The sequence below is a fragment of the Lutjanus erythropterus genome, chromosome 4, assembly GCF_056507025.1.
Source record: "Lutjanus erythropterus isolate fLutEry1 chromosome 4, fLutEry1.hap2, whole genome shotgun sequence".
NCBI lineage: Eukaryota > Metazoa > Chordata > Actinopteri > Lutjaniformes > Lutjanidae > Lutjanus > Lutjanus erythropterus.
In genome coordinates, this window is record NC_139320.1 from 7,246,491 (window position 1) to 7,272,567 (window position 26,077).

Below are 26,077 nucleotides of genomic sequence, written 5' to 3' on the forward strand. Positions count from 1 at the left end.
TGGTACCACTACATCAACAACAGCAATGCCGACAACAACTGCTACCCCAACAACAACTGCAAGTGCCACAACTACAACTGCTCGCACCACAACATCAACAACAGCAATCCGGACAGCAACTTCTACCCCGACAACAACTGCTACCCCAACAACAACTGCAAGTGCCACAACAAGAACAACAGAAATCCCGACAACAACTGCTACCCTGACAACAACTGCTGGTGCCACAACAACAAGTGCAGCTCCGACAACAACTGTGGGTTCTACAACAACAAGTGCAGGTACCACAACAACAAGTACTGACCCTACTACAATTGCTGGTACTAGAACATCAACAACAGAAATCCCGACAACAACTGTGAGTCCCACAACAATACCTGTAGGTGACAGAAAAGCCGAGGTGGGTGCCACAACTACAACTCCTGGTAACACAACCTCTACAACAGCAATCCCGACAACAATTGCTACCCCGACAAGAACTGCAGGTGCCACAACAACAAGTGCAGCTCCGACAACAACTGTGGGTTCTACAACAACAACAACTGCAGGCACCACAACAAGTGCCACAACAACAAGTGCAGCTCCGACAACAACGTTGGTTTCTACAACAACAACTGCAGGCACCACAACAGGGAGTACTGCCCTAACTACAACTGCTGGTAGCACAACATCAACAACGGCAATCCCGACAACAACTGCAGGTGCCACAACAACAACAAGTGCAGGTCCGACAACAACGGTGGGTTCTACAACAACAACAACAACTTCAGAAACCACAACAGGTGCCACAACAACAACAAGTGCAGCTCCGACAACAAAGGTGGGTTCTACAACAACAACTGCAGGCACCACAACAGGGAGTACTGCCCCAACTACAACTGCTGGTACCACAACACCAACAACGGCAATCCCAACAACAACTGCAGGTGCCACAACAACAACAAGGTCAGCTCCGACAACAACGGTGGGTCCCACAACAACAACTGCAGGCACCACAAGAGGCGCCACAACAACAACAATTGCAGCTCCGACAACAACGGTGAGTTCTACAACAACAGCAACTGCAGGCACCACAACAGGTGCCACAACAACAACAAGTGCAGCTTCGACAACAACGGTGGGCTCTACAACAACAACTACCGGGACCACAACAGGTGCGCCAACAACAACAAGTGCAGCTCCGACAACAACGGTGGGTTCTACAACAACAACTGCAGGCACCACAAAAAGGAGTACTGCCCGAAGTACAACTGCTGGTACCACAACATCAACAACAGCAATCCCGACAACAACTACTACCCCAACAACAACTGCTACCCCAACAACAGCTGCAAGTGCCACAATTACAACTGCTGGCACCCCAACATCAACAACAGCAATCCTGACAACAACTACTACCCCGACAACAAGTGCAGGTGCCAGAACTACAACTGCTGGTAGCACAACATCAACAACAGCAATCCCGACAACAACTGGTACCCCAACAACTACAACTACCCCAACAACAACTGCAAGTGCCACAACTACAACTGCTGGTAGCACAACATCAACAACAGCAATCCCGACAACAACTGCAGGTGCCACAACTACAACTGCTGGTAGCACAACATCAACAACAGTAATCCCGACAACAACTGCTACCCCGACAAAAACTGCAGGCACCACAACAGGGAGTACTGCCCCAACTAAAACTGCTGGTACCACAACATCAACAACAGCAATCCCGACAACAACTACAGGTGCCACAACAACAACAAGTGCAGCTCCGACAACAACGGTGGGTTCGGCAACAACTGCAAGTGCAGCTCCGACAACAACGGTGGGTTCTACAACAACAACTGCAGGCACCACAACAAGGAGTACTGCCCCAAGTACAACTGCTGGTACCACAACATCAACAACCGCAATCCCGACAACAACTGCTACCCCGACAACAATTGCTACCCCAACAACAACTGCAAGTGCCACAACAACAACTGCTGGTACCACAACATCAACAACAGCAATCCTGACAACAACTACTACCCCGACAACAAGTGCAGGTGCCACAACTACAACTGCTGGTAGCACAACATCAACAACAGCAATCCTGACAACAACTGCTACCCCAACAACTACAACTACCCCAACAACAACTGCAAGTGCCACAACAACAACTGCTGGTAGCACAACATCAACAATAGCAATCCCGACAACAACGTCTACCCCGACAACAACTGCTACCCCAACAACAACTGCAAGTGCCACAACAACAACTGCTGGTACCACAACATCAACAACAGCAATCCCAACAACTACTGCTACCCCAACAACAACTACAGCTGCCACAACAACAACTGCAGGCACCACAACAAAGAGTACTGACCCAAGTATAACTGCTGGTACCACAACATCAAGAACAGCAATCCCGACAACAACTGCTACCCCGACAACAACTGCAAGTGTCACAACTACAACTGCTGGTACCACAACATCAACAACAGCAATCCTGACAACAACTGCAGGTGCCACAACAACAACAAGTGTAGCTCCGACAACAACGGTGGGTTCTACAACAACAACTGCAGGCACCACAACATGGAGTACTGCCCCAAGTACAACTGCTGGTACCACAACATCAACAACAGCAATCCTGACAACAACTTCTACCCCGAAAAGAACTACTACCCCGACAACAACTGCAAGTGCCACAACTACAATTGCTGGTAGCACAACATCAACAACAGCAATCCCGACAACAACTGCAGGTGCCACAACAACAACAGATGCAGCTCCGACAACAACGGTGGGTTCTACAACAACAACTGCAGGCACCACAACAAGGAGTACTGCCCCAACTACAACTGCTGGTACCACAACATCAACAACAGCAATCCCGACAACAACTGCTACCCCAACAACAACTGCAAGTGCCACAACTACAACTGCTGGCACCACAACATCAACAACAGCAATCCCGACAACAACTGCTACCCCAACAACAACTGCAAGTGCCACAACTACAACTGCTGGCACCACAACATCAACAACAGCAATCCCGACAGCAAATTCTACCCCGACAACAACTGCTACCCCAACAACAACTGCAAGTGCCACAACAACAACAACAGAAATCCCGACAACAACTGCTACCCTGACAACAACTGCTGGTGCCACAACAACAAGTGCAGCTCCGACAACAACTGTGGGTTCTACAACAACAAGTGCAGGTACCACAACAACAATTACTGACCCAACTACAATTGCTGGTACTAGAACATCAACAACAGAAATCCCGACAACAACTGTGAGTCCCACAACAATACCTGTAGGTGACAGAAAAGCCGAGGTGGGTGCCACAACTACAACTCCTGGTAACACAACCTCTACAACAGCAATCCCGACAACAATTGCTACCCCGACAAGAACTGCAGGTGCCACAACAACAAGTGCAGCTCCGACAACAACTGTGGGTTCTACAACAACAACAACTGCAGGCACCACAACAAGTGCCACAACAACAAGTGCAGCTCCGACAACAACGTTGGGTTCTACAACAACAACTGCAGGCACCACAACAGGGAGTACTGCCCTAACTACAACTGCTGGTAGCACAACATCAACAACGGCAATCCCGACAACAACTGCAGGTGCCACAACAACAACAAGTGCAGGTCTGACAACAACGGTGGGTTCTACAACAACAACAACAACTTCAGAAACCACAACAGGTGCCACAACAACAACAAGTGCAGCTCCGACAACAAAGGTGGGTTCTACAACAACAACTGCAGGCACCACAACAGGGAGTACTGCCCCAACTACAACTGCTGGTACCACAACACCAACAACGGCAATCCCAACAACAACTGCAGGTGCCACAACAACAACAAGATCAGCTACGACAACAACGGTGGGTCCCACAACAACAACAACTGCAGGCACCACAAGAGGTGCCACAACAACAACAAGTGCAGCTCCGACAACAACTGTGAGTTCTACAACAACAGCAACTGCAGGCACCACAACAGGTGCCACAACAACAACAAGTGCAGCTTCGACAACAACGGTGGGCTCTACAACAACAACTGCCGGGACCACAACATTTGCGCCAAAAACAACAAGTGCAGCTCCGACAACAACGGTGGGTTCTACAACAACAACTGCAGGCACCACAACAAGGAGTACTGCCCGAAGTACAACTGCTGGTACCACAACATCAACAACAGCAATACCGACAACAACTACTACCCCGACAACAACTGCTACCCCAACAACAGCTGCAAGTGCCACAATTACAACTGCTGGCACCACAACATCAACAACAGCAATCCTGACAACAACTACTACCCCGACAACAAGTGCAGGTGCCACAACTACAACTGCTGGTAGCAAAACATCAACAACAGCAATCGCGACAACAACTGCAGGTGCCACACCTAAAACTGCTGATAGCACAACATCAACAACAGCAATCCCGACAACAACAGCAATCCCGACAACAACTGCTACCCCGACAACAACTGCAAGTGCCACAACTACAACTGCTGGTACCACAACATCAACAACAGCAATCCCGACAACAACTGCTACCCCGATAACAACTGCAGGTGCCACAACTACAATAGCTGGTAGCACAACATCAACAACAGCAATCCCGACAACAACTGCAGGTGCACTAACAACAACAAGTGCAGCTCCAACAACAACGGTGGGTTCTACAACAACAACTGCAGGCACCACAACAGGTGGGACAACAACAACAAGTGCAGGTCCGACAACAACGGTGGGTTCTACAACAACAACTGCAGGCACCACAACACGGAGTACTAGCCCAACTACAACTGCTGGTAGCACAATATCAACAACAGCAATCCCAACAACAACTTCTACCCCGACAACAACTGCTACCCCAACAACAAGTGCAAGTGCCACAACAACAACTGCTGGTACCACAACATCAACAACAGCAATCCCAACAACTACTGCTACCCCAACAACAACTGCAGGCACCACAACATCAACAACAGCAATCCCGACAACAACTACTACCCCGACAACAACTGCAGGTGCCACAACTACAACTGCTGGTACCACAACATCAACAACAGCAATCCCGACAACAACTGCAGGTGCCACAACAAGTGCATCTCCGACAACAACGGTGGGTTCTACAACAACAACTGCAGGCACCACAACAGGTGGCACAACAACAACAATTGCAGTTCCGACAACAATGGTGGGTTCTACAACGACAACTGCAGGCACCACAACAAGGAGTACTGCCCCAAGTACAACTGCTGGTACCACAACATCAACAACAGCAATCCCGACAACAACTGCCACCCCGACAACAACTGTTACCCCAACAACAACTGCAAGTGCCACAATTACAACTACTGGCACCACAACGTCAACAACAGCAATCCTGACAACAACTACTACCCCAACAACAAGTGCAGGTGCCACAACTACAACTGCTGGTAGCACAACATCAACAACAGCAATCCCGACAACAACTGCAGGTGCCACAACAACAACAAGTGCATCTCCGACAACAACGGTGGGTTCTACAACAACAAATTCAGGTGCCACAACAGGTGGCACAACAACAACTACAACTGCCGGTACCACAACATCAACAACAGCAATCCCGACAACAACTGCTACCCCGACAACAACTGCAGGTGCCACATCTACAACTGCTGTTACCACAACATCAACAACAGCAATCCCGACAACAACTGCTACCCCGATAACAACTGCAGGTGCCACAACTACAATAGCTGGTAGCACAACATCAACAACAGCAATCCCGACAACAACTGCAGGTGCACTAACAACAACAAGTGCAGCTCCAACAACAATGGTGGGTTCTACAACAACAACTGCAGGCACCACAACACGGAGTACTGCTCCAGCTACAACTGCTGGTACCACAACACCAACAACAGCAATCCCGGCAACAGCTACAGGTGCCACAACAACAACAAGTACAACTCCGACAACAACGGTGGGTTCTACAACAACAACTGCAGGCACCACAACAGGGAGTACTGCCCCAACTACAACTGCTGGTACCACAACACCAACAACGGCAATCCCAACAACAACTGCAGGTGCCACAACAACAACAAGTTCAGCTCCGACAACAACGGTGGGTCCCACAACAACAATAACTGCAGGGACCACAACAGGTGCGCCAACAACAACAAGTGCAGCTCCGACAACAACGGTGGGTTCTACAACAACAACTACAGGCACCACAACAAGGAGTACTGCCCAAAGTACAACTGCTGGTACCACAACATCAACAACAGCAATCCCAACAACTACTGCTACCCTAACAACAACTACAGCTGCCACAACAACAACTGCAGGCACCACAACAAGGAGTACTGCCCCAAGTACAACTGCTGGTAAAACAACATCAACAACAGCAATCCCGACAACAACTGCTACCCCGACAACAACTGCAAGTGCCACAACTACAACTGCTGGTACCACAACATCAACAACAGCAATCCCGACAACAACTGCAGGTGCCACAACAACAACAAGTGTAGCTCCGACAACAACGGTGGGTTCTACAACAACAACTGCAGGCACCACAACAAGGAGTACTGCCCCAAGTACAACTGCTGGTACCACAACATCAACAACAGCAATCCCGACAACAACTTCTACCCCGAAAACAACTACTACCCCGACAACAACTGCAAGTGCCACAACAACAACTGCAGGCACCACAACATCAACAGCACCAATCCCTACAACAACTACTACCCCGACAACAACTGCTACCCCAACAACAACAACAGCAAGTGCCACAACAACAACTGCTGGTACCACAACATCAACAACAGCAATCCCAACAACTACTGCTACCCCTACAACAACTACAGCTGCCACAACAACAACAACTGCAGGCACCACAACAAGGAGTACTGCCCCAAGTACAACTGCTGGTACCACAACATCAACAACAGCAATCCCGACAACAACTGCTACCACGACAACAACTGCTACCCAAACAACAACTGCAAGTGCCACAACAACAACTGCTGGTACCACAACATCAACAACAGCAATCCCGACAACAACTGAAGGTGCCACAACTACAATTGCTGGTAGCACAACATCAACAACAGCAATCCCGACAACAACTACAGGTGCCACAACAACAACAGATGCAGCTCCGACAACAACGGTGGGTTCTACAACAACAACTGCAGGTGCCACAACAAGGAGTACTGCCCCAAGTACAACTGCTGGTACCACAACATCAACAACCGCAATCCCGAGAACAACTGCTACCCTGACAACAACTGCTACCCCAACAACAACTGCAAGTGCCACAAAAACAACTGCTGGTACCACAACATCAACAACAACAATCCCGACAACAACTACTACCCCGACAACAACTGCAAGTGCCACAACTACAACTGCTGGTATGACAACATCAACAACAGCAAGCCCGACAACAACTACTACCCCGACAACAACTGCAGGTGCCACAACTACAACTGCTGGTAGCACAACATCAACAACAGCAATCCCGACAACAACTGCAGGTGCCACAACAACAACAAGTGCAGCTCCAACAACATTGGTGGGTTCTACAACAACAACTACAGGCACCACAACACGGAGTACTGCCCCAACTACAACTGCTGGTACCACAACATCAACAACAGCAATCCCGACAACAACTGCTACCCCAACAGCAACTGCAAGTGCCACAACTACAACTGCTGGCACCACAACATCAACAACAGCAATCCCGACAACAACTGCTATCCCAACAACAACTGCAAGTGCCACAACTACAACTGCTGGCACCACAACATCAACAACAGCAATCCCGACAGCAACTTCTACCCCGACAACAACTGCTACCCCAACAACAACTGCAAGTGCCACAACAACAACAACAGAAATCCCGACAACAACTGCTACCCTGACAACAACTGCTGGTGCCACAACAACAAGTGCAGCTCCGACAACAACTGTGGGTTCTACAACAACAAGTGCAGGTACCACAACAACAAGTACTGACCCAACTACAATTGCTGGTACTACAACATCAACAACAGAAATCCCGACAACAACTGTGAGTCCCACAACAATACCTGTAGGTGACAGAAAAGCCGAGGTGGGTGCCACAACTACAACTCCTGGTAACACAACCTCTACAACAGCAATCCCGACAACAATTGCTACCCCGACAAGAACTGCAGGTGCCACAACAACAAGTGCAGCTCCGACAACAACTGTGGGTTCTACAACAACAACAACTGCAGGCACCACAACAAGTGCCACAACAACAAGTGCAGCTCCGACAACAACGTTGGGTTCTACAACAACAACTGCAGGCACCACAACAGGGAGTACTGCCCTAACTACAACTGCTGGTAGCACAACATCAACAACGGCAATCCCGACAACAAGTGCAGGTGCCACAACAACAACAAGTGCAGGTCCGACAACAACGGTGGGTTCTACAACAACAACAACAACTGCAGGCACCACAACAGGGAGTACTGCCCCAACTACAACTGCTGGTACCACAACACCAACAACTGCAATCCCAACAACAACTGCAGGTGCCACAACAACAACAAGGTCAGCTCCGACAACAACGGTGGGTCCCACAACAACAACAACTGCAGGCACCACAAGACGTGCCACAACAACAACAAGTGCAGCTCCGACAACAACTGTGAGTTCTACAACAACAGCAACTGCAGGCACCACAACAGTTGCGCCAAAAACAACAAGTGCAGCTCCGACAACAACGGTGGGTTCTACAACAACAACTGCAGGCACCACAACAAGGAGTACTGCCCGAAGTACAACTGCTGGTACCACAACATCAACAACAGCAATCCCGATAACAACTACTACCCCGACAGCAACTGCTACCCCAACAACAGCTGCAAGTGCCACAATTACAACTGCTGGCACCACAACATCAACAACAGCAATCCTGACAACAACTACTACCCCGACAACAAGTGCAGGTGCCACAACTACAACTGCTGGTAGCACAACATCAACAAAAGCAATCCCGACAACAACTGCAGGTGCCACACCTACAACTGCTGATAGCACAACATCAACAACAGCAATCCCGACAACAACAGCAATCCCGACAACAACTGCTACCCCGACAACAACTGCAAGTGCCACAACTACAACTGCTGGTACCACAACATCAACAACAGCAATCCCGACAACAACTGCTACCCCGACAACAACTGCAAGTGCCACAACTACAACTGCTGGTACCACAACATCTTTAACAGCAATCCCGACAACGACTACTACCCCGACAACAACTACTACACCGACAACAACTGCAAGTGCCACAACTACAACTGCTGGTACGACAACATCAACAACAGCAATCCCGACAACAACTGCTACCCCGACAACAACTGCAGGTGCCACAACTACAACAGCTGGTAGCACAACATCAACAACAGCAATCGCGACAACAACTGCTACCCCGACAACAACTGCTACCCCAACAACAACTGCAAGTGCCACAACAACAACTGCTGGTAGCACAACATCAACAACAGCAATCCCAACAACAACGTCTACCCCGACAACAACTGCTACCCCAACAACAACTGCAAGTGCCACAACAACAACTGCTGGTACCACAACATCAACAACAGCAATCCCAACAACTACTGCTACCCCAACAACAACTACAGCTGCCACAACAACAACTGCAGGCACCAGAACAACGAGTACTGCCCCAAGTACAACTGCTGGTACCACAACATCAAGAACAGCAATCCCGACAACAACTGCTACCCCGACAACAACTGCAAGTGCCACAACTACAACTGCTGGTAACACAACAACAACAACAGCAATCCTGACAACAACTGCAGGTGCCACAACAACAACAAGTGTAGCTCCGACAACAACGGTGGGTTCTACAACAACAACTGCAGGCACCACAACAAGGAGTACTGCCCCAAGTACAACTGCTGGTACCACAACATCAACAACAGCAATCCCGACAACAACTTCTGCCCCGAAAACAACTATTACCCCGACAACAACTGCAAGTGCCACAACAACAACTCCAGGCACCACAACATCAACAGCAGCAATCCCTACAACAACTACTACCCCGACAACAACTGCTACCCCAACAACAACTGCAAGTGCCACAATTACAACTGCTGGTACCACAACATCAACAACAGCAATCCCAACAACTACTGGTACCCCAACAACAACTACAGCTGCCACAACAACAACAACTGCAGGCACCACAACAAGGAGTACTGCCCCAAGTACAACTGCTGGTACCACAACATCAACAACAGCAATCCTGACAACAGCTGCTACCCCGACAACAACTGCTACCCAAACAACAACTGCAAGTGCCACAACAACAACTCCTGGTACCACAACATCAACAACAGCAATCCCGACAACAACTGCTACCCCGACAACAACTGCAAGTGCCACGACAACAACTGCTGGTACCACAACATCAACAACAGCAATCCCGACAACAACTGCAGGTGCCACAACTACAATAGCTGGTAGCACAACATCAACAACAGCAATCCCGACAACAACTGCAGGTGCACTAACAACAACAAGTGCAGCTCCAACAACAACGGTGGGTTCTACAACAACAACTGCAGGCACCACAACACGGAGTACTGCCCCAGCTACAACTGCTGGTACCACAACACCAACAACAGCAATCCCGGCAACAGCTACAGGTGCCACAACAACAACAAGTGCAGCTCCAACAACAACGGTGGGTTCTACAACAACAACTGCAGGCACCACAACAGGGAGTACTGCCCCAACTACAACTGCTGGTACCACAACACCAACAACGGCAATCCCAACAACAACTGCAGGTGCCACAACAACAACAAGTTCAGCTCCGACAACAACGGTGGGTCCCACAACAACAACAACTGCAGACACCACAAGAGGTGCCACAACAACAACAAGTGCAGCTCCGACAACAACGGTGGGCTCTACAACAACAACTGCAGGGACCACAACAGGTGCGCCAACAACAACAAGTGCAGCTCCGACAACAACGGTGGGTTCTACAACAACAACTACAGGCACCACAACAAGGAGTACTGCCCAAAGTACAACTGCTGGTACCACAACATCAACAACAGCAATCCCAACAACTACTGCTACCCTAACAACAACTACAGCTGCCACAACAACAACTGCAGGCACCACAACAAGGAGTACTGCCCCAAGTACAACTGCTGGTACCACAACATCAACAACAGCAATCCCGACAACAACTGCTACCCCGACAACAACTGCAAGTGCCACAACTACAACTGCTGGTACCACAACATCAACAACAGCAATCCCGACAACAACTGCAGGTGCCACAACAACAACAAGTGTAGCTCCGACAACAACGGTGGGTTCTACAACAACAACTGCAGGCACCACAACAAGGAGTACAGCCCCAAGTACAACTGCTGGTACCACAACATCAACAACAGCAATCCCGACAACAACTTCTACCCCGAAAACAACTACTACCCCGACAACAACTGCAAGTGCCACAACAACAACTGCAGGCACCACAACATCAACAGCAGCAATCCCTACAACAACTACTACCCCGACAACAACTGCTACCCCAACAACAACTGCAAGTGCCACAACAACAACTGCTGGTACCACAACATCAACAACAGCAATCCCGACAACAACTGCAAGTGCCACAACTACAACTGCTGGTACCACAACATCAACAACAGCAATCCCGACAACAACTGCAGGTGCCACAACTACAATTGCTGGTAGCACAACATCAACAACAGCAATCCCGACAACAACTGCAGGTGCCACAACAACAACAAGTGCAGCTCCGACAACAACGGTGGGTTCTACAACAACTGCAGGCACCACAACAAGAAGTACTGCCCGAAGTACAACTGCTGGTACCACAACATCAACAACAGCAATCCCGACAACAACTGCTACCCCGACAACAACTGCTACCCCAACAACAACTGCAAGTGCCACAACAACAACTGCTGGTACCACAACATCAACAACAGCAATCCCGACAACAACTGCAAGTGCCACAACTACAACTGCTGGTACCACAAAATCAACAACAGCAATCCCGACAACGACTGCTACCCCGACAACAACTGCTACCCCAACAACAACTGCAAGTGCCACAACTACAACTGCTGGTACGACAACATCAACAACAGCAATCCCGACAAGAACTGCTACCCAGACAACAACTGCAGGTGCCACAACTACAACAGCTGGTAGCACAACATCAACAACAGCAATCCCGACAACAACTGCTACCCAAAAAACAACTGCAAGTGCCACAACAACAACTGCTGGTACCACAACATCAACAACAGCAATCCCGACAACAACTGCTACCCCGACAACAACTACAAGTGCCACAACAACAACTGCTGGTACCACAACAACAACAACTGCAGGCAACACAACAGGTGCCACAACAACAACAAGTGCAGCGCCGACAACAACGGTGGGTTCTACAACAACAGCAACTGCAGGCACCACAACAGGTGCCACAACAACAACAAATGCAGCTTCGACAACAACGGTGGACTCTACAACAACAACTGCAGGCACCACAACAGGTGCCACAACAACAAGAAGTGCAGCTCCGACAACATCGGTGGGTTCTACAACAACAACTGCAAGCACCACAACAAGAAGTACTGCCCGAAGTACAACTGCTGGTACCACAACATCAACAACAACAATCCCGACAACAACTGCTACCCCGACAACAACTGCTACCCCAGCAACAACTGCAAGTGCCACAATTACAACTGCTGGCAGCAGAACATCAACAACAGCAATCCTAACAACAACTACTACCCCGACAACAAGTGCAGGTGCCACAACTACAACTGCTGGTACCACAACATCAACAACAGCAATCCCGACAACAACTGCAGGTGCCACAACTACAACTGCTGGTAGCACAACATCAACAACAGTAATCCTGACAACAACTGCTACCCCGACAAAAACTGCAGGCACCACAACAGGGAGTACTGCCCCAACTAAAACTGCTGGTACCACAACATCAACAACAGCAATCCCGACAACAACTACAGGTGCCACAACAACAACAAGTGCAGCTCCGACAACAACGGTGGGTTCGGCAACAACAACAAGTGCAGCTCCGACAACAACGGTGGGTTCTACAACAACAACTGCAGGCACCACAACAAGGAGTACTGCCGTAAGTACAACTGCTGGTACCACAACATCAACAACCGCAATCCCGACAACAACTGCTACCCCGACAACAATTGCTACCCCAACAACAACTGCAAGTGCCACAATAACAACTGCTGGTACCACAACATCAACAACAACAATCCCGACAACTACTACCCCGACAACAACTGCAAGTGCCACAACTACAATTGCTGGTACGACAACATCAACAACAGCAAGCCCGACAACAACTACTACCCCGACAACAACTGCAGGTGCCACAACTACAACTGCTGGTAGCACAACATCAACAACAGCAATCCCGACAACAACTGCAGGTGCCACAACAACAACAAGTGTAGCTCCGACAACAACGGTGGGTTCTACAACAACAACTGCAGGCACCACAACAAGGAGTACTGCCCCAAGCACAACTGCTGGTACCACAACATCAACAACAGCAATCCCGACAACAACTACTACCCCGACAACAACTGCTACCCAAACAACAACTGCAAGTGCCACAACAACAACTGCTGGTACCACAACATCAACGACAGCAATCCCGACAACAACTGCTACCCCGAAAACAACTGCAAGTGCCACGACAACAACTGCTGGTACTACAACATCAAGAACAGCAATCCCGACAACAACTGCAGGTGCCACAACTACAATTGCTGGTAGCACAACATCAACAACAGCAATCCCGACAACAACTGCAGGTGCCACAACAACAACAAGTGCAGCTCCGACAACAATGGTGGGTTCTACAACAACTGCAGGCACCACAACAAGTAGTACTGCCCCAAGTACAACTGCTGGTACCACAACATCAACAACAGCAATCCCGACAACAACTGCTACCCCCACAACAACTGCTACCCCAACAACAACTGCAAGTGCCACAACAACAACTGCTGGTATCACAACATCAACACCAGCAATCCCGACAACAACTGCAAGTGCCACAACTACAACTGCTGGTACCACAACATCAACAACAGCAATCCCGACAACGACTGCTACCCCGACAACAACTACTACCCCGACAACAACTGCAAGTGCCACAACTACAACTGCTGGTACGACAACATCAACAACAGCAATCCCGACAACAACTGTTACCCCGACAACAACTGCAGGTACCACAACTTCAACAGCTGGTAGCACAACATCAACAACAGCAATCCCGACAACAACTGCTACCCCGACAACAACTGCAGGTACCACAACTTCAACAGCTGGTAGCACAACATCAACAACAGAAATCCCGACAACAACTGTGAGTCCCACAACAATACCTGTAGGTGCCAGAAAAGCCAAGGTGGGTGCCACAACTACAACTCCTGGTAACACAACCTCTACAACAGCAATCCCGACAACAATTGCTACCCCGACAAGAACTGCAGGTGCCACAACAACAAGTGCAGTTCCGACAACAACTGTGGGTTCTACAACAACAACAACTGCAGGCACCACAACAAGTGCCACAACAACAAGTGCAGCTCCGACAACAACGGTGGGTTCTACAACAACAACTGCAGGCACCACAACAGGGAGTACTGCCCTAACTACAACTGCTGGTAGCACAACATCAACAACGGCAATCCCGACAACAACTGCAGGTGCCACAACAACAATAAGTGCAGGTCCGACAACAACGGTGGGTTCTACAACAACAACAACAACTTCAGAAACCACAACAGGTGCCCCAACAACAAGTGCAGCTCCGACAACAAAGGTGGGTTCTACAACAACAACTGCAGGCACCACAACAGGGAGTACTGCACCAACTACAACTGCTGGTACCACAACACCAACAACGGCAATCTCAACAACAACTGCAGGTGCCACAACTACAACACGTTCAGCTCCGACAACAACGGTGGATCCCACAACAACAACAACTGCAGGCACCACAAGAGGTGCCACAACAACAACAAGTGCAGCTCCGACAACAACGGTGGGCTCTACAACAACAACTGCAGGGACCACAACAGGTGCGCCAACAACAACAAGTGCAGCTCCGACAACAACGGTGGGTTCTACAACAACAACTGCAGGCACCACGACAAGGAGTACTGCCCGAAGTACAACTGCTGGTACCACAACATCAACAACAGCAATCCCAACAACTACTGCTACCCCAACAACAACTACAGCTGCCACAACAACAACTGGAGGCACCACAACAAGGAGTACTGCCCCAAGTACAACTGCTGGTACCACAACATCAACAACAGCAATCCCGACAACAACTGCTACCCCGACAACAACTGCAAGTGCCACAACTACAACTGCTGGTACCACAACATCAACAACACCAATCCCGACAACAACTGCAGGTGCCACAACAAAAACAAGTGTAGCTCCGACAACAACGGTGGGTTCTACAACAACAACTGCAGGCACCACAACAAAGAGTACTGCCCCAAGTACAACTGCTGGTACCACAACATCAACAACAGCAATCCCGACAACAACTTCTACCCCGAAAACAACTACTACCCCGACAACAACTGCAAGTGCCACAACAACAACTGCAGGCACCACAACATCAACAACAGCAATCCCGACAACAACTACTACCCCGACAACAACTGCTACCCCAACAACAACTGCAAGTGCCACAACAACAACTGCTGGTACCACAACATCAACAACAGCAATCCCAACAACTACTGCTACCCCAACAACAACTACAGCTGCCACAACAACAACAACTGCAGGCACCACAACAAGGAGTACTGCCCCAAGTACAACTGCTGGTACCACAACATCAACAACAGCAATCCCGACAACAACTGCTACCCCGACAACAACTGCTATCCAAACAACAACTGCAAATGCCCCAACAACAACTGCTGGTACCACAACATCAACAACAGCAATCCCGACAACAACTGCTACCCCGACAACAACTGCAAGTGCCACGACAACAACTGCTGGTACCACAACATCAACAACAGCAATCCCGACAACAACTGTAGGTGCCACAACTACAATTGCTGGTAGCACAACATCAACAACAGCAATCCCGACAACAACTGCAGGTGCCACAACAACAACAAGTGCAGCTCCGACAACAACGGTGGGTTCCACAACAACTGCAGGCACCACAACAAGTAGTAATGCCCCAAGTACAACTGCTGGTGGCACAACATCAACAACAGCAATCCCGACAACAACTGCTACCCCAACGACAACTGCAAGTGCCACAACAACAACTGCTGGTACCACAACATCAACAACAGCAATCCAGACAACAACTGCAAGTGCCACAACTACAACTGCTGGTACCACAACATCAACAACAGCAATCCCGACAACGACTGCTACCCCGACAACAACTACTACCCCGACAACAACTGCAAGTGCCACAACTACAACTGCTGGTACGACAACATCAACAACAGCAATCCCGACAACAACTGCTACCCAAACAACAACTGCAAATGCAAAAACAAGAACTGCTGGTACCACAACATCAACAAGAGCAATCCCGACAACAACTGCTACCCCGACAACAACTACAAGTGCCACAACAACAACTGCTGGTACCACAACAACAACAACTGCAGGCACCACAACAGGTGCCACAACAACAACAAGTGCAGGTCCGACAACAACGGTGGGTTCTACAACAACAGCAACTGCAGGCACCACAACAGGTGCCACAACAAGAACAAGTGCAGCTTCGACAACAACGGTGGACTCTACAACAACAACTGCAGGCACCACAACAGGTGCCACAACAACAAGAAGTGCAGCTCCGACAACATCGGTGGGTTCTACACCAACAAATGCAAGCACCGAAACAAGAAGTACTGCCCGAAGTTCAACTGCTGGTACTACAACATCAACAACAACAATCCCGACAACAACTGCTACCCCGACAACAACTGCTACCCCAACAACAACTGCAAGTGCCACAATTACAACTGCTGGCACCAGAACATCAACAACAGCAATACTGACAACAACTACTACCCCGACAACAAGTGCAGGTGCCACAACTACAACTGCTGGTAGCACAACATCAACAACAGCAATCCCGACAACAACTGCAGGTGCCACAACTACAACTGCTGGTAGCACAACATCAACAACAGCAATCCCGACAACAACTGCTACCCCGACAACAACTGCTACCCAAACAACAACTGCAAATGCCACAACAACAACTGCTGGTACCACAACATCAACAACAGCAATCCCGACAACAACTACTACCCCGACAACAACTGCAGGTGCCACAACTACAACTGCTGGTAGCACAACATCAACAACAGCAATCCCGACAACAACTGCAGGTGCCACAACAACAACAAGTGCAGCTCCGACAACAACGGTGGGTTCTACAACAACAACTACAGGCACCACAACACGGAGTACTGCCCAAACTACAACTGCTGGTACCACAACATCAACAACAGCAATCCCAACAACAACTGCTACCCCGACAACAACTGCTACCCCGACAACAACTGCAGGTGCCACAACAACAAGTGCAGCTCCGACAACAACTGTGGGTTCTACAACAACAACTGCAGGTGCCACAACACGGAGTACTGCCACAACTACAACTGCTGGTACCACAACATCAACAACAGCAATCCCGACAACAACTGCTACCCCGACAACAACTGCAGGTGCCACAACTACAACAGCTGGTAGCACAACATCAACAACAGCAATCCCAACAACAACTGCTACCTTGACAACAACTGCAAGTGCCACAGGTACAACTGCTGGTACCACAACATCAACAACAGCAAGCCCGACAACAACTGCAGGTGCCACAACTACAACTGCTGGTAGCACAACATCAACAACAGCAGTCCCGACAACAACTACTACCCTGACAACAACTGCAGGCACCACAACAAGGAGTACTGCCCCAAGTACAACTGCTGGTACCACAACATCAACAACAGCAATCCCGACAACAACTGCTACCCCAACAACAACTGCTACCCCAAAAACAACTGTAAGTGCCACAACAACAACTGCTGGTATGACAACATCAACAACAGCAATCCCGACAACAACTACAGGTGCCGAAACAACAACAAGTGCAGCTCCGACAACAACGGTGGGTTCTACAACAACAACTACAGGCACCACAACACGGAGTACTGCCCCAACTACAACTGCTGGTACCACAACATCAACAACAGCAATCCCGACAACAACTGCTACCCCGACAATGACTGCAGGTGCCACAACAACAAGTGCAGCTCCGACAACAACTGTGGGTTCTACAACAACAACTGCAGGTGCCACAACAACAACAACGGCAATCTCGACAACAACTGCAGGTGCCACAACAACAAGTGCAGCTCCGACAACAACGGTGGGTCCCACAACAACAACAACTGCAGGCACCAGAACAGGTGCCACAACAACAACAAGTGCAGATCCGACAACAACGGTGGGTTCTACTACAACAACAACTGCAGGCACCACAGCAGGTGCCACAACAATAACAAGTGCAGCTCCGACAACAACGGTGGGTTCTACAACAACAACTGCAGGCACCACAACAAGGAGTACTGCCCCAAATACAACTGCTGGTACCACAACATCAACAACAGCAATCCCGATAACAACTGCTACCCCGACAACAACTGCAAGTGCCACAACAAGCAGTACTGCCCGAAGTACAACTGCTGGTACCACAATATCAACAACAGCAATCCCGACAAAGACTACTACCCCGACAACTACTACTACCCCGACAACAACTGCAAGTGCCACAACTACAACTGCTGGTACCACAACATCAACAACAGCAATCCCGACAACAACTGCTACCATGATAACAACTGCAGGTGCCACAAGTACAATAGCTGGTAGCACAACATCAACAACAGCAATCCCGACAACAACTGCTACCCCAACAACAACTACAGCTGCCACAACTACAACTGCTGGTACCACAACATCAACAACAGCAGTCCCAACAACAACTACTACCCTGACAACAACTGCAGGTGCCACAAGTACAACTGCTGGTAGCACAACATCAACAACAGCAATCCCGACAACAACTTCTACCCCGACAACAACTGCTACCCCAACAACAACTGCAAGTGCCACAACAACAACTGCTGGTACCACAACATCAACAACAGCAATCCCAACAACTACTGCTACCCCAACAACAACTACAGCTGCCACAACAACAACTGTAGGCACCACAACAAGGAGTACTGCCCCAAGTACAACTGCTGGTACCACAACATCAACAACAGCAATCCCGACAACAACTGCTACGCCTACAACAACTGCTACCCCAACAACAGCTGCAAGTGCCACAATTACAACTGCTGGCACCACAACATCAACAACAGCAATCCTGACAACAACTACTACCGCGACAACAACTGCAGGTGCCACAACTACAACTGCTGGTACCACAACTCCAACAACGGCAATCCCGACAACAACTGCAGGTGCCACAACAACAACAAGTGCAGCTCCGACAACAACAGTGGGTCCCACGACAACAACAACTGCAGGCACCACAACAGGTGCCACAACAACAACAAGTGCAGCTCCGACAACAACGGTGGGTTCTACTACAACAACAACTGCAGGCACCACAGCAGGTGCCACAACAATAACAAGTACAGCTCCGACAACAACGGTGGGTTCTACAACAACAACTGCAGGCACCACAACAAGGAGTACTGCCCCAAGTACAACTGCTGGTACCACAACATCAACAACAGCAATCCCGATAACAACTGCTACCCCGACAACAACTGCAAGTGCCACAACAAGCAGTACTGCCCGAAGTACAACTGCTGGTACCACAATATCAACAACAGCAATCCCGACAAAGACTACTACCCCGACAACTACTACTACCCCGACAACAACTGCAAGTGCCACAACTACAACTGCTGGTACCACAACATCAACAACAGCAATCACGACAACAACTGCTACCATGATAACAACTGCAGGTGCCACAAGTACAATAGCTGGTAGCACAACATCAACAACAGCAATCCCGACAACAACTGCTACCCCGACAACAACTGCAAGTGCCACAACTACAACTGCTGGTACCACAACATCAACAACAGCAGTCCCGACAACAACTACTACCCTGACAACAACTGCAGGTGCCACAAGTACAACTGCTGGTAGCACAACATCAACAACAGCAATCCCGACAACAACTTCTACCCCGACAACAACTGCTACCCCAACAACAACTGCAAGTGCCACAACAACAACTGCTGGTACCACAACATCAACAACAGCAATCCCAACAACTACTGCTACCCCAACAACAACTACAGCTGCCACAACAACAACTGCAGGCACCACAACAAGGAGTACTGCCCCAAGTACAACTGCTGGTACCACAACATCAACAACAGCAATCCCGACAACAACTGCTACCCCTACAACAACTGCTACCCCAACAACAGCTGCAAGTGCCACAATTACAACTGCTGGCACCACAACATCAACAACAGCAATCCTGACAACAACTACTACCGCGACAACAACTGCAGGTGCCACAACTACAACTGCTGGTACCACAACTCCAACAACGGCAATCCCGACAACAACTGCAGGTGCCACAACAACAACAAGTGCAGCTCCGACAACAACAGTGGGTCCCACGACAACAACAACTGCAGGCACCACAACAGGTGCCACAACAACAACAAGTGCAGCTCCGACAACAACGGTGGGTTCTACTTCAACAACAAATGCAGGCTCCACAGCAGGTGCCACAACAATAACAAGTGCAGCTCCGACAACAACGGTGGGTTTTACAACAACAACTGCAGGCACCACAACAAGGAGTACTGCCCCAAGTACAACTGCTGGTACCACAACATCAACAACAGCAATCCCGATAACAACTGCTACCCCGACAACAACTGCAAGTGCCACAACTACAACTGCTGGTACCACAACATCAACAACAGCAAGCCCGACAACAACTACTACCCCTACAACAACTGCAGGTGCCACAACTACAACTGCTGGTAGCACAACATCAAGAACAGCAATCCCGACAACAACTGCAGAAACCACAACAACAACAAGTGCAGCTCCGACAACAATGGTGGGTTCTACAACAACAACTACAGGCACCACAACACGGAGTACTGCCCCAACTACAACTGCTGGTAACACTACATCAACATCAGCAATCCCGACAACAACTGCTACCCCAACAACAACTGCAAGTGCCAGATCTACAACTGCTGGCACCACAACATCAACAACAGCAATCCCGACAACAACTACTACCCCGACAACAACTGCAGGTGCCACAACTACAACTGCTGGTAGCACAACATCAACAACAGCAATCCCGACAACAACTTCTACCCCGATAACAACTGCTACCCCAACAACAACTGCAAGTGCCACAACAACAACTGCTGGTACCACAACATCAACAACAACAATCCCAACAACTACTGCTACCCCAACAACAACTACAGCTGCCACAACAACAACTGCAGGCACCACAACGTCAACAACAGAAATCCCGACAACAACTGCTACGCTGACAACAACTGCAGGTGCCACAACAACAAGTGCAGCTCCGACAACAACTGTGGGTTCTACAACAACAAGTACTGACCCAACTACAATTGCTGGTACTAGAACATCAACAACAGGAATCCCGAAAACAACTGTGAGTCCCACAACAATACCTGTAGGTGCCAGAAAAGCCGAGGTGGGTGCCACAACTACAACTCTTGGTACCACAACCTCAACAACAGTAATCCCAACAACAACTGCTACCCCGACAACAACTGCTACCCCAACAACAACTGCAAGTGCCACAACAACAACTGCTGGTACCACAACATCAACATCAGCAATCCCGACAACAACTACTACCCCGACAACAACTGCAAGTGCCACAACTACAACTGCTGGTATGACAACATCAACAACAGCAAGCCCGACAACAACTACTACCCCGACAACAACTGCAGGTGCCACAACTACAACTGCTGGTAGCACAAAATCAACAACAGTAATCCCGACAACAACTGCAGGTGCCACAACAACAACAAGTGCAGGTCCGACAACAACGGTGGGTTCTACAACAACAACAACAACTTCAGAAACCACAACAGGTGCCACAACAACAACTAGTGCAGCTCCGACAACAAAGGTGGGTTCTACAACAACTACTGCAGGCACCACAACAGGGAGTACTACCCCAAGTACAACTGCTGGTACCACAACATCAACAACAGCAATCCCGACAACAACTGCAAGTGCCACAACTACAACTGCTGGTACCACAACATCAACAACAGCAATCCCGACAACAACTGCAGGTGCCACAACAACAACAACTGCAGGCACCACAAGAGGTGCCACAACAACAACAAGTGCAGCTCCGACAACAACGGTGGGCTCTACAACAACAACTGCAGGGACCACAACAGGTGCGCCAACAACAACAAGTGCAGCTCCGACAACAACGGTGGGTTCTACAACAACAACTGCAGGCACCACAACAAGGAGTACTGCCCGAAGTACAACTACTGGTACCACAACCTCAACAACAGCAATCCCAACAACAACTGCTACCCTGGCAAGAACTGCAGGTGACACAACAACAAGTGCAGCTCCAACAACAACGGTGGGTTCTACAACAACAACTGCAGGCGCCACAACAAGGAGTACTGCCCCAAGTACAACTGCTGGTACCACAACATCAACAACCGCAATCCCGACAACAACTGCTACCCCGACAACAACTGCTACCCCAACAACAACTGCAAGTGCCACAACAACAACTGCTGGTAACACAACATCAACAACAGCAATCCCGACAACAACTACTACCCCGACAACAACTGCAAGTGCCACAACTACAACTGCTGGTATGACAACATCAACAACAGCAAGCCCGACAACAACTACTACCCCGACAACAACTGCAGGTGCCACAACTACAACTGCTGGTAGCACAAAATCAACAACAGCAATCCCGACAACAACTGCAGGTGCCACAACAACAACAAGTGCAGCTCTGACAACAACGGTGGGTTCTACAACATCAACTGCAGGAACCACAACAGGGAGTACTGCCCTAACTACAACTGCTGGTAGCACAACATCAACAACGGCAATCCCGACAACAACTGCAGGTGCCACAACAACAACAAGTGCAGGTCCGACAACAATGGTGGGTTCTACAACAACAACAACAACTTCAGAAACCACAACAAGTGCCACAACAACAACTAGTGCAGCTCCGACAACAAAGGTGGGTTCTACAACAACTACTGCAGGCACCACAACAGGGAGTACTACCCCAAGTACAACTGCTGGTACCACAACATCAACAACAGCAATCCCGACAACAACTGCAAGTGCCACAACTACAACTGCTGGTACCACAACATCAACAACAGCAATCCCGACAACAACTGCAGGTGCCACAACAACAACAACTGCAGGCACCACAAGAGGTGCCACAACAACAACAAGTGCAGCCCCGACAACAACGGTGGGCTCTACAACAACAACTGCAGGGACCACAACAGGTGCGCCAACAACAACAAGTGCAGCTCCGACAACAACGGTGGGTTCTACAACAACAACTGCAGGCACCACAACAAGGAGTACTGCCCCAAGTACAACTGCTGGTACCACAACATCAACAACAACAATCCCGACAACAACTGCTACCCCGACAACAACTGCAAGTGCCACAACAACAACTGCTGGTACCACAACATCAACAACAGCAATCCCAACAACTACTGCTACCCCAACAACAACTACAGCTGCCACAACAACAACTGCAGGCACCACAACAAGGAGTACTGCCCCAAGTACAACTGCTGGTACCACAACATCAACAACAGCAATCCCAACAACAACTACTACCCCGACAACAACTGCTACCCCAACAACAGCTGCAAGTGCCACAATTACTTCTGCTGGCACCACAACATCAACAACAGCAATCCTGACAACAACTACTACCCCGACAACAACTGCAGGTGCCACAACTACAACTGCTGGTAGCACAACATCAACAACAGCAATCCCGACAACAACAGCAATCCCGACAACAACTGCTACCCCGACAACAACTGCAAGTGCCACAACTACAACTGCTGGTACCACAACATCAACAACAGCAATCGCGACAACGACTACTACCCCGACAACAACTACTACCCCGACAACAACTGCAAGTGCCACAACTACAACTGCTGGTACGACAACATCAACAACAGCAATCCCGACAACAACTGCAGGTGCCACAACTACAACAGCTGGTAGCACATCATCAACAACAGCAATCCCGACAACAACTGCTACCCCAACAACAACTGCAAGTGCCACAACAACAACTGCTGGTAGCACAACATCAACAACAGCAATCCCGACAACAACTGCAGGTGCCACAACTACAACAGCTGGTAGCACATCATCAACAACAGCAATCCCGACAACAACTGCTACCCCAACAACAACTGCAAGTGCCACAACAACAACTGCTGGTAGCACAACATCAACAACAGCAATCCCGACAACAACGTCTACCCCGACAACAACTACTACCCCAACAACAACTGCAACTGCCACAACAACAACTGCTGGTACCACAACATCAACAACAGCAATCCCAACAACTACTGCTACCCCAACAACAACTACAGCTGCCACACCAACAACTGCAGGCACCACAACAAGGATTACTGCCCCAAGTACAACTGCTGGTACCACAACATCAACAACAGCAATCCCGACAACAACTGCTACCCCGACAACAACTGCAAGTGCCACAACTACAACTGCTGGTACCACAACATCAACAACAGCAATCCCGACAACAACTACTACCCCGACAACAACTGCAGGTGCCACAACTAGAACTGCTGGTAGCACAACATCAACAACAGCAATCCCGACAACAACTTCTACCCCGACAACAACTGCTACCCCGACAACAACTGCAAGTGCCACAACAACAACTGCTGGTACCACAACATCAACAACAGCAATCCCAACAACTACGGCTACCCCAACAACAATGACAGCTGCCACAACAACAACTGCAGCCATCACAACAAGGAGTACTGCCCCACGTACAACTGCTGGTACCACAACATCAACAACAGCAATCCCGACAACAACTGCTACCCCGACAACAACTGCAAGTGCCACAACTACAACTGCTGGTACCACAACATCAACAACAGCAATCCCGACAACAACTCCAGGTGCCACAACAACAACAAGTGTAGCTCCGACAACAACGGTGGGTTCTACAACAACAACTGCAGGCACCACAACAAGGAGTACTGCCCCAAGTAAAACTGCTGGTACCACAACATCAACAACAGCAATCCCGACAACAACTTCTACCCCGACAACAACTACTACCCCGACAACAACTGCAAGTGCCCCAACAACAACTGCAGGCACCACAACATCAACAACAGCAATCCCGACAACAACTACTACCCCGACAACAACTGCAAGTGCCACAACTACAACTGCTGGTACCACAACATCAACAACAGCAATCCCGACAACAACTGCAGGTGCCACAACTACAATTGCTGGTAGCACAACATCAACAACAGCAATCCCGACAACAACTACTACCCCGACAACAACTGCAGGTGCCACAACAACAACAAGTGCAGGTCCGACAACAACGGTGGGTTCTACAACAACAACAACAACTTCAGAAACCACAACAAGTGCCACAACAACAACAAGTGCAGCTCCGAAAACAACGGTGGGTTCTACAACAACAACTGCAGGCACCACAACAAGGAGTACTGCCCCAAGTATAACTGCTGGT

General features: G+C 49.3%; 1 protein-coding gene across 1 annotated transcript in view; it reads left to right on the top strand.

Annotated features, from left to right (window-relative positions):
• The window catches only part of omc2 (omcin 2), a 127,496-nt gene that overhangs the window by 96,536 nt on the left and 4,883 nt on the right, over positions 1-26,077 (top strand). Inside the window, exons 23-28 of the mRNA XM_084716263.1 lie at positions 5,934-6,935; positions 10,722-11,890; positions 14,547-14,563; positions 18,877-19,697; positions 20,061-20,795; positions 24,663-25,811. Of these exons, the coding sequence (XP_084572389.1) occupies positions 5,934-6,935; positions 10,722-11,890; positions 14,547-14,563; positions 18,877-19,697; positions 20,061-20,795; positions 24,663-25,811 (4,893 nt within the window). The remainder of the gene's footprint in view (positions 1-5,933; positions 6,936-10,721; positions 11,891-14,546; positions 14,564-18,876; positions 19,698-20,060; positions 20,796-24,662; positions 25,812-26,077) is intronic.